The sequence below is a fragment of the Coturnix japonica genome, chromosome 8, assembly GCF_054131305.1.
Source record: "Coturnix japonica strain WE chromosome 8, WE-NBRP24, whole genome shotgun sequence".
Lineage (NCBI taxonomy): Eukaryota > Metazoa > Chordata > Aves > Galliformes > Phasianidae > Coturnix > Coturnix japonica.
This window is the reverse complement of record NC_140670.1, coordinates 30,727,838-30,739,103: the sequence shown is the minus strand read 5'-3', so window position 1 is coordinate 30,739,103 and position 11,266 is coordinate 30,727,838. Positions and strand designations below refer to the sequence as shown.

The window sequence follows — 11,266 nt, the reverse complement described above, 5'->3', positions numbered from 1 at the left end:
ACATAAGGAGATCCTTCAAGTTTTCTCGTAACGCTGGATTTTTATTGACTGCTTAACGACGATACCAAAGTATCCTAAAATACAATGCATTAAAACAGCCATCTGATAGGTATTTTGAGTCATCCACTTGTCTTTTAAGTGTACAGAGGAGGCGACTGGGCAGTAGAAAACCATTAACTCCTTGGCAGGCTTCTGAAAATATACAGCACTGTGTGCCTGCTTTAGAAAAACACCATTGAAGGGAAAGTTCACAGTGAGAGATAGTCTTTGAGTTTGTCCATAATTACACTCATTCCATCAGCTGGAACTACCATGACAGTCCGCCAGGGTTTCATTGGTACATCGTCAAAGGACCATCTGCCACCCAAACAGGTGTCACTTTCCTCTTGCACGGAGTAGCTGAACTTCAGAAGAGCATTCTAAGCAACAGAAATAAATGCATTAGAATTAAGCATTTTGATTAGCATAAAGATAATACATAATCTGAGCAAAGCAAACCCAATGAAGTCTTATGAGGAAGATAGTTACTTTCTCCCATGCAAGAGGCCCACTAAAACAACCTACAATTAAACCAACTATTAAACCAAAACAACCGAATACTAAGAGCCGTAAACTATTTGCTTCTCATCTGATTTGTAAAATTCATATTAAATACTAAAATGATCGCCATTGTTACAGCTTAATGGCATCAGAATAAAAAGCAAAAGGAGAAACCAGTGCCCCTCTGATTCGCTTTGAAACAGCACCTCATTTTGTGGTATTTTTGGAAGTAACCTTGGAAGTTTAGGTGAAACACCTTTTTTGCAAGTGTTGCAATGAAAAATAAACACCTTAAAGTAATAGAATTGTGTACATTACCTCATAAAAGAATTCCTCCTCTGCATTTGCAAACATTAATTCCTCCTTCTGCTGATTTCTCCCTTCTTTCCTCTTAGAATTCTTTGTGGCTTCTGTAAAGGTTTTGCTGATAAGAAGGTAATAGTGACACTTCCCACAAGGTTTGTTTGTTCTCTGCGCCTCCTTTAATTCTTTCCTGAAGATAAATAAATATTCAGGTGTACCATTTAATCATGAGTGTCCATAATTAAAAGCCTCAGCAAGTGTAAATCCCACAGTGTGTTAGTTTAGAAAGTCCATTTGTACTACACCCTTAAGTCCCTTAACTTCTCCCAGCTGAAAGTAAAAACAGACTGTAATACAAAGTTGAACTATAACATAGCTGGTTTTCTCTAAGGAACTAGCTAAGACAGTATTACAGCACATTATTTGTAAGAGCATAGTTTGAAAACCCAAGGGTGTTTAAAAAACTAAATGAAACCATAGACCTTACAGATGAAAATCACCTTTTTGTTTTTACGTCTTACTGAGAGCATCAGTTCTCTTACCACAGTACTATACAAGAGATATGAAGTATTGATCATCTTCATGTTAAACACGAAATAAAACATGAAATAAAACACAGCGAAAACCACTTACTGAAGCTGCTGGTGCATGGGCAAAGCAATCTGTGGTGGTACATTAATGAACCTCTCACTCAGCAGCAAACCCACGGGCTTCGTATCATCCTTCAGGAGCTCATCCAGCTGTTCAACCACGCGCTGTTCACAGCTTTGCTCACACCGACTTAGAATCAGCTCTTTGATTTGTTCAGCACATTGTGTACCCTAGAATCGAAAGGCACACGTTCTTTATGTTACACAAGAACTGTTTACACAAGAAAATCACCAGCTTCAAGGGAGGATCCAACAGTCCTATAGACAGACTCCTTTAGTGGTTCCTGAAGCAATGCACAATTCCGCAACCCTGAAGAAGAGTGAAACCAAAAGTTCTTAGCTGACAGGAGCAGAGTGAGGAGCTACGACACCACAACATTTAATAGCAAAACTCAACAGCTGCTCAAGATGGAAGTAAAGAAATGGAAGAGGCTGGCAGCTCAGCCGCCCTGGAAATACTGGTCAGATCAGTCTTAATTCTCTGTTTCAATTCTCTGATCTTCAGCAAGTTATGCAGGACTAGATCCAAAAGAAACCGAAGTGATGCAGAACTTCTAAGCCCATAATCCTCCGCAGCAAGATTCAGAATCCTCATCCAACTATCTCAACATGCTGTTCCAAGCAGAAAAGCAGAACACAGCCACACTTACATCAGCCCAGAAGTTAATCAGGAATACCAACCTTCCTTTCAGTTAAGTTTAGGAAGCTTATAAAACCAAAGACTTCATCATCATCAACATCATCATCATCACTGCTGTCTTCTTGTACTTCTGCTTGCTGTTTGATGAAAGAAAGAGAAATAATTCACACTGACATTCTATTTCCACTCCTTGCACCGGAATATGTTTGTTTGCTTTCCAGAAGATACATTTGTTACCTAAGAATCATATTCATGCTGGGCAGAAAAACTCAGGACTCATTCCAGGGTCCTTTCTAAAGCCCACAAGAGGAAACTCGAGGCTGTGGATGCCCCATCCCTGCAGGCATTCAAGGCCAGGCTGGATGTGGCTCTGGGCAGCCTGGGCTGCTGGTTGGTGACCCTGCACACAGCAGGGGGTTGGAACTGGATGAGCACTGTGGGCCTTTGCAACCCAGGCCATTCTGTGATTCTATGACTCTATAAATTGCACATAACAATAAACCAATTTCACTGTTTGGCATGGAAAATATCAGGTCCAACAGGAGAATTAATCCCCAAACAAAGTCAAGCAAGTTACAAACAGCACTGAAGACACGACTCACTTCCAGAAATGCAATGCTGCATTTCAAAGCAAGCAACGTTGTACTTAATTTACAACAGCCACTTCTGCCTTACCTTGATGATACTTCCAATATGATTCTGTTGTATCAATATATCGGTTAACTCAGCGGTGTTAACGGGAGCTTTTAGAAACAGCTGGAAAACAAAAAGCAAGGCTGGTTTAGATGCAGTACGGACAATGTGAGCTGCTGCCTGCTTGCAGCTGTTTATCCACATAAGCATCATCCCTGCTGACATGATGCACAGTACCTGCTGCAGCAGCTTCTTTATCCCGTTGTAGTCACTGTCTGATATTGAATGCGCTTCAAATTCAACATTCACTTCCTACAGAAAAGCACAATAGGGAAAATTAAGCGAGCAGGAAGCCGGGGCTTTAAAGAGACGATAAGGTTTGCTACCATCAGCCTGTCCCCACCCCCACTTTAGTAGGGAAACTTCTACCTACCGGCCAAACGGAACCCCCTGCTCACCCCATCCCCCTGCCCACCCCGTCCCCCTGCCCACCCCGTCCCCCTGCTCACCTCGTCCACCTGCTCGTCCTCCTCGGACTCCGAATCTCCCGATTCCGGCTCCGAATCCGATCCCGAGTCCCGTTCCGGGGTTGCAGGCCTTGCCCTGCGCTTGGCCGGCGTGGCCATATTGGCGCTGTGCGCATGCGAGGCGGACACGGAAGGGAGAGCGGAGGGAGGGGAGGAGCCGGGCCGGGGCGGCCGGGAGCGGAGCGGGGCAGGTGAGAGGGGGAGATCAATGCCCATAAGTGCCATTAATGGGTGAGCCTCCGTCGCACCGTGTTTCATGTAAGGCCCTGTGTGTCGTTACTGACGGGGACGAATGCTAATAAAGTCGCTAGGAGGGGCCTGAGCCATGATGCAGTGTGTGCACAGGGGGATGTCAGCTGTGTGTGTGCTACATGGATGGGGGCTGCCTTCCCTTGGAGGGGCAGGTTGGGTTGGATTGGGACAAGTTGGGCTGGGTCATGTTGGGTTGATGCAGGTTGGGTTGGTTGGGTCGGGCTGGTGGGGTTGGATCACATTGGGTTGGTTGAATTAAATTGGATCAGGTTGGGTTGGGTCATGTTGGGTTGGTTGGGGTGATTCAGGTTGGGTTGGTTGAGTCGGGCTGGTGGGTTTGGATCACATTGGGTTGGTTGAGTTGGATTGGAACAGGTTGGGTTGGGTCATGTTGGGTAGGTTGGGTTGATTCGAGTTGGGTCAGTTGGGTTGAGTCACATTGGGTTGGGTTGGTTGAGTTGGATTGGATCAGTTTGGGTTGGGTCATGTTGGGTTGGTTGGGTTGGGTTGGGTTGGATTGGATCAGTTTGGGTCGGGTCATGTTGGGTTGGTTGGGTTGGGTTGGGTTGGATTGGATCAGTTTGGGTCGGGTCATGTTGGGTTGGTTGGGTTGGGTTGGGTCAGGTCAGTTTGGGTTGATTTGGTTCAAATTGGCCTGGGGGATCTGAGTGGTCATTTTCAGCTTGAATGATTCTATAAGAGGTCCGAGTCCTGCAGCCCCAGGGGATTGCCAGGTCAGGGTTGGGTTTTGGGATGTAGACACCTGAATGGCAGGAATTATTATTCAGAAAAGTTGCTTGTGTTTAATGGTGTATATACAATGTTATCTCACAGGTAATCTTTCTTTCCTTCTCTGGTTATTGAACTCAGCTATTTGCTAGGAAAAAATAGTGGTAAAAAATACATAACATCAGAAAAGGGTTGTTTTCAGAGCATATGTCAGCAGTGTTTTGTAATTCACCTCCATTTCAGTTTATGACATTCCTGTTACGCTTGGCAATCAATCCTTGCTGTGTGACCTATGCAGTTTCTTACAATAAAAGAGGAGCTGGAGTTATATTAAAGCTTGATGTATTTTGCAGCTCTCAGTGTCACTCAGAAGCAGAAACAGCAGGACACATTTCTTTCTTTCTGGAAGCCATCCTCCCTCATAGAAATAGTTTGCAATTAGTTTGGAGGCAGCTTTTCAGATGGGAGGGAGTGGGGAATTGGAGATACGCACTGTAATCGCTGTTACTGAAGCTGCCACATGTCTTGTGTGCTTTCCCTTAATGATTCATTGGCGATGCTTGTTGGGGTTCTTGACCCCTTAAGCGTGTTGAGCTGCAAGCTGCTGTTGTAATGTGCTGTGTTGGACAGCCATCCGTGTTCCTTTGCTGCTTGTTGTATTTGCCCAAGTGTTGGGATCAGTCATTGAATTCAGCACCAGTCAGCACGTAAGGAACAAAGAACCTCCTTCCCTTCTGTGTATGAGCAACAGGTGTGAGCCCTGAAACAGGATAGAGCAGCATGGGATAAAGCTGTTACAGCCAGAAGCACATTTCATTGCTGAACATGACTGCCTTGTAGGGGTTGTTCCTTCCTTTGCAGCTTTCTCCTTGATGACTTTCCTTGTCGCTTCTCCCTTAAGCAGCATTATCTGAAGCCAGCATGTTATTTGCTGCTCTTATCAGGGTGGGTATTCATTCCCAGAGAACGTGTGTTAGCTGCTTACTCATTGTACAGGGAGCCCTGCTCCGACTCAGGCTGAGCTATTAAGGGCACTGCTCAGCAAAAAGGCTTCTAGATCTAATTTAGATACATTCTTTTCTCGTGTTTCAGAGTTCTTCTGCAATTATTTGATAAACGATGAAGGTTCTGTTACTGAAGGACCCCAAAGACAAAGAGTCGGGACCAGATCCGTACGTTAAAGTGAGTAAACTCAAAAAACTACATGGTCATGTCATTTTGCTATTAAATAACAGTATCGTTTTGTTCACCAAGGTAGGTGAACCTAAGCAGATTCACTAAGGAAAACAAGGAAGATGCCCTTGTATTTTAGCTTAGGAAAAATATACTTGTGCTGACCTCATTGCTTCTTTGAAATAAATACTGCTGGAAGTGTATTTATAGAATTGTATCTACATGTTTTTTTTTTTTCCATAGGAATTAGGATTATATGGATTCGAAGCAACTTTGATTCCAGTGTTGTCCTTTGAATTTGTGTCTCTTGAAGCCTTGTTTGAAAAGGTACGTTTGGAGGGATTCCTGTTGCCTTGTTTTCAGGCCATGGTTGCCAAGGTGCAGCGTCTTACACTGAGTTAATAACACTGCTGCCCTTTGTAGTACCTCATGTTGTTTTTCCACAAGCAGAAGTCTGTCCTGCGATGTAACATACAATGAGAGGGCTGCTGTCTGCACTCCCTAATGACAAAGGTTGTTAGATCAAATGGTAAAGCTACCAGCAGTAGTCACAGGCATCATAGCCAATAAAATACCAGACTGTTGTACCAACTAAAGCTCACCTGAGGTTCACCTTTCCATTGCACCAAAGCTGTGTACCTCATCTCCTAGGGTCAAACTATGTAATGTATTGCCCACTTCATTTTTCTGTTGGTGCTGCTTTGCTGTTCACAATGTTAGAAGGAACTGATTTTTTACCATATTTGCTGGATTCTTGATGTGTTTCCTACATTTCCTATTTCCAAGCAGCTTTCTCATCCAGAGCATTACAGAGGCCTCGTTTTTACCAGTCCAAGAGCATTGGAAGCCATTAAGATATGTTTAAAACAGAATAGTAAAAGTGAAGGTAAGTGCCCATCCATATTTCTTGTTTTTTCTCTTCTGGTGTTTTATGAAGTTTGTCTTTTTGTTTCACCCATCAGCAGTGTTTGGAGAATGCCTTTCAAAAAAAATAAATATATATATTCCAAAATATATACATATATTATTCTATTTCATTTGACATCTTTTCCAGTCCTTTTATTTTGCTCTCTGTTACATTTTACTTCAGAGCTGAGAACTTATTTATGTTTGTTTAACGTACAATCAGATCTACTTTTCTCCTGTGTCAGTTTCTTTATAGAGTACTGAAGTGAGCACCAGTCGAGTTTACCCCCTTATTATCATATTTTATTGCCACATTTAATGTTTTACAGCATGGTCAAAAACTCTTAAACAACAATGGAATACCAAACCAACATACGTGGTAGGAAAGGCTACGGCTTCTCTTGGTAAGCTTCAGTTTAAGGTGGGTCGAGTCGGGACCCCCATTTCAGTTCATGTTTCTGTGACTCCGAATTATTCAGTGGAGTTTTCTTATTGCCTTTGCTTATAGTGGAAGAAATTGGCCTTTCTCCACAAGGAGAAAAGAGTGGAAATGCTGAAAAATTAGCTGAATATATTTGCTCAAGTAAGTATCTGAAATCTCCTACTTACATTAAGCTCATGTACCTTGTTGTTTCTTATATACACAGTCGAGTGTATGCTGAAGCAGAGCAGTGTATGCAGTCTGTGTCATCTTCTGTCTCTGGATTCAGATTCTGGGAATAGCAGAGGTAGCTCTAAAAGGCCATAAGCAATGTTTGGAAATCCCTGTGTGGGATATTAATTCACCTGCCATCACAGACCCCGCAGCTGGATACTGAATAACCCAGCAGACAAATGGTGTTGGTTGTTTGTTTTAATTAAAGGTCAGAGCTGTAACGATTTGAAATTGCTGCTTGGTCATAACATGGAGCTGCTTCTGTTTGTCTGAGCATGCAGATTGTCAGTGAGCATGGGATGACCTGGGCTCCCTTGCTTTAGTGCAGCTGGTGCTGGAGATGTCTCACCATCACAGAACTCAGAGTGGATGAGGGGAACTAACAAAGGGTTTCAGAGGACTCTGTTTTTCTTTACCCAAAGAGAGTGGCTTGGAAGAAGCAGCAGCTTCTGATAGTCACCAGTGGGGAAGAAAATTGTATGTTTTACAGCTTTCTATATAGAATATGTTATGCTGAAGGCAGTTTCATGCCAGAACACCAGCAGGCTGTTTAAATTAACACAGAGCTGTAGCACTGCCATTATCCTTGTGAGAATGACTGCCTTTGAATACCCTTCAGTTTTAATAACCATCCAGCACATTTCAATCATTGGAGTCTGCTTGTTGATAGATGTAATCACACTCGGTGATGTATTGGAGGCTGCGTAGCGATGCTCTTGGCCTTTACCAAGTGGTTTGTAAGAACCTCCATCTTCTTTTATTGTTATTTATTTAAACATGATGGGCAAATGAAAGGAACAGCTCTGGGTTTTTTGGTCATTAGAATTTGTTGTCAGAATACAAATAAAACCTGCAGCAGTGATACTCCTTTTGTTACTCACTTGCTTTAATACCACCCGAAGTGGTATTCCCTTATCTGTAGAACAGGCAAACTGCACAGAAAGGTCCTTCTTCCCAGATAGGCAAGGAGCATCCACAGGCAGGTTATATAACAGCAACTGAGGTTGGAAGCCAGTTCCTTTTGAAAGGATATGAGGATGTGTGGACACCCACTTCCAGTCTCCCAGCCTTGGAATTAGAACCTTGTGTCCTTGGGCAAGCAAGAAAACACACATGTAGATAGCCTAAAATTTCCAGCAGAGTATTTCTGTCCTCTGTCTGCCTGAATGTTCTTTCCCTTATGAGAAAGCTTAAGTTTTAAATACAAAAATCGAGAAGATTGTGTTTCTGAGAAGGAAAAGATAACTTGCACAGTCCTTGTTTTTCTTTGCAGGATGGCACAGAGAATAGAAATGCAGTTTATCTTTCATAAGATCTTTTTGGTCGGTGCATTCGTATTACAGTTGTGGAATATTGTTTAATTTAGATGCTAAGTAGCTCTGTGCTCTGAATTGGGGATGCAGTTGCCTTGGGAGTGCTTTCAGGTACCCCAGGGCTGCGTTGGGGTAGAAGCATGCAGAGTTCAGCATTTGATACCTTTACAGTGGATTAAATGCATCATTTAGTCTTTAATAAAAACATGAAGTTAACGACAAGGTTTTGTGTATTTACAGGTGAGAAACCTCATTCATCATCCCTTCTTTTTCCTTGCGGAGCCCTGAAAAGAGAAGTACTTCCTACAGCACTTAAAGAAAAAGGTTGAACCTCCCTTAGAGCCTCAATGCACTCAGTCTGTTAGGAGACAAGTTGTACCTGTTTTGAACCAAATGTGAATGAAAATGGAATTTGCTGTGATGTCATTTGGAGGATGGGAGTGCAGTCTTTCATAGAATCAGAGAATGGCCTGGGTTGCAAAGGCCCACAGTGCTCACCCAGTTCCAACCCCCTGCTGTGTGCAGGGTCACCAACCAGCAGCCCAGGCTGCCCAGAGCCACATCCAGCCTGGCCTTGAATGCCTGCAGGGATGGGGCATCCACAGCCTCCTTGGGCAATCTCTGAAGCTGGATGCTGCTCACAGCTCCAGGATTTGGTGTAGTACAGCTTAAGCAGGGTTACTTGCTTTTATTCATCACCTTTGATGTTATCCATGAGAAGGAAGTTACTGACAGAAGTGCTGTGAGACATGACAGTTGTCTTAACATGCTTCAAGATAGAAAAGTTCTGTTAGATCTTGTGTAATACACATAGAAAGAATAACATATGAATCCTTCCTGTCCTTCTTCCTGTATCTTTTTAGCCTGAAATAGTACTTTAAAGTGGTACGATAAGAACATTTTCCTGAAATAATAGAAATCAATGAAATCCTGTTTGGTTCTGAATGCCTCTTGTGATCCCAGGCATAGCGCTGGAGAGCCTGACTGTGTACCAGACTGCCCAACACGAGCACCTCCAGCAGTCACTGAGCAGCTATTTCACACAGCAGGTACTGGGTGCAATTGGAATTTCAGTATTTTTGAGGTCCGTGTCGTAACCAAAATACACCTTTCACTTCCCAAGGATGAAAATCACGATAAAGAAGGCACGTGCTTTGGGTCTGGATCTTGCAGAATTGCCTTTTGGTTCTCTTAAGGCCTTATTGCAGGAGGGAAAGCCCTCTGTGTGATCTGCATTGCCTCATCTTTGTCACAGCATCTCTGGGTGGGCAGAACTTAGGGTAAACCACGTGAGCTGGGGAACTGAATATGGCGACAACTGACATAGAAGGGAATGGATTTAGTGAAATAACTTGCTGAGTTTTCTTGCTAAACAGTGAAATAAGAAAAACTGCAGTACATTTATCACCAAATGGGTATGTGACACTGTTTGGTTAAAGCCACACCTGAATTTCAGCATTGTGTGGAGGTTTGGCACACTGCACCAGAGAGCCCTCTGTTGGCTTAGCATCTGTTTCTCATTAAAGAAACAACCACTTTGTGTCCATACAGAGACATTTAAAGGGGTTGCTGTGAAAGAACTGATGTGCTGCTGGAACTGAGAAACCTCTGCCAACCTCTGCTTACTTTCACACAGGGAATTCCAGCCAGCATCGTGTTCTTCAGCCCATCTGGTGTCAAGTTTTGCCTCCAGCACATTCAGAAGCTTTCTGGTGATTTTGCCAACCATGTAAAGGTACCTTTTCTTTTAAAATGGTGCAATATATCCTATCCTAATATATAGCTGAGAAAAAAGGAGTTGACAGAGCTCCTTCACCCCCCACACACTTGCTCAGCCTTCACTGGGTAAAGGCTGTATTTTCTCTAAGTGATGTGAAGGTGTGAATAGATCTTGAGTCAGCAATTGCAGGCTGAAGCATACTGAAATCCCTCTCACTTCTCCTGTTCTTTGAAGTACAAGCTATAAAGGTTTGTAATGGTGGGGGAAATAGTAATCAAGTACTTTCTAAACAGCCCCACTGGTAGCTGACTTGTACTGAAAGTCTTCAGTGCGAAATGGTACAACTCAGTGAGCTCAGACCTGCAAACTGATTTCTGACTCTGTTAGCAAAGGAAGCAACTAATAAGAGCTCATCCCATACCTGCTCACAGTAACTCCAGCTGTAAACAATGTCATTGCAGTTTGCTGCCATCGGTCCAACAACTGCCGAAGCCATGGAAGCAGCAGGAATCCCAGTAAGCTGCACTGCAGAGAGTCCCACTCCTCAAGACCTCGCTGCTGGGATCCAAAAAGCACTGCACTCACAGAACTGCATTGTACCGGAGTGACAGCACAGCATGTGTTTGAGGCAGACTGGTTCTCTACAGGAAGGCTTTTTCACTTTGCAGACCTGTTGTCCTGCAGTGAAGTCACAGCACTCTCCCAGCAGCAGCTTGTGTGACACATAAGCATCTAAGGAAATCTAGAATTCATCCAGCACGTCCTGAAGCCCCTTTTTACGTGTGCAGTGTAAATATTTTACCTGGGCATTCCCAGCAAACAAACTGTGAGAAGCCACGCTGAATGAGAGTAATATATTGTCATTTCATGTTCCATGTGTCGCCTCAGGTACCTCTTAGTGCACAGGTTGAGGTTTCCCCTTCTTTGTGTACAGTTTCTACATGCACATCTTCTGTTGTAAAAGAAGATTATAAGTATGTTGAAGTATTTTCTGTTGCAAAGATTATTCCTTGTTCTTTCCTTGTTCTCCTTCTGAAATATTAAGATGCTGATTGTAGATTCTAAGTGGAGCAGGATAATTATTGTGCTGTTGCACCAAGTGAAGCTAACAGCAGGTCAGTTATTGACACATCCTTTCAGCATGGAGTCTTCAAAAAATAGGTTTTCATTTCTATTTCTGTAATGAAGGATTCCTAAACAGAGAAATAAACTGGCGTATCATTAA

The 11,266-nt window shown here is 43.2% G+C and overlaps 2 protein-coding genes across 14 annotated transcripts; one reads left to right on the top strand and one right to left on the bottom strand.

Moving 5' to 3' along the window:
- Positions 1 to 20: 20 nt before the first annotated feature.
- BCCIP (BRCA2 and CDKN1A interacting protein) lies at positions 21 to 3,416 on the bottom strand. Its single transcript, XM_015867515.3, has 7 exons — positions 3,276 to 3,416; positions 3,004 to 3,078; positions 2,809 to 2,889; positions 2,175 to 2,270; positions 1,477 to 1,664; positions 859 to 1,033; positions 21 to 419 (listed from the first exon to the last, which is right to left on the bottom strand). The coding sequence occupies exons 1-7, from the start codon at positions 3,390 to 3,392 to the stop codon at positions 249 to 251; spliced, it is 903 nt and encodes a 300-aa protein (XP_015723001.2). The 5' UTR covers positions 3,393 to 3,416; the 3' UTR covers positions 21 to 248.
- A 4-nt stretch (positions 3,417 to 3,420) lies between these two features.
- On the top strand, positions 3,421 to 11,266 carry UROS (uroporphyrinogen III synthase). Of its 13 annotated transcripts, none has more exons than XR_014948797.1 (10): positions 3,421 to 3,484; positions 5,367 to 5,456; positions 5,691 to 5,774; positions 6,237 to 6,333; positions 6,683 to 6,757; positions 6,862 to 6,936; positions 8,562 to 8,645; positions 9,185 to 9,370; positions 9,958 to 10,056; positions 10,503 to 11,266. XR_014948797.1 is itself a non-coding variant. In XM_015867517.3 (10 exons), exons 2-10 carry the CDS (start codon positions 5,394 to 5,396, stop codon positions 10,647 to 10,649), a joined length of 810 nt encoding a protein of 269 aa, XP_015723003.2. In that variant the 5' UTR covers positions 3,421 to 3,484; positions 5,367 to 5,393; the 3' UTR covers positions 10,650 to 11,266. The 13 variants fall into 13 exon arrangements, 10 of the variants coding, with proteins under 10 accessions (XP_015723003.2, XP_085410992.1, XP_015723004.2 ...); XR_014948796.1 differs by having other exon boundaries at positions 3,421 to 3,551; XM_015867517.3 differs by having other exon boundaries at positions 9,285 to 9,370.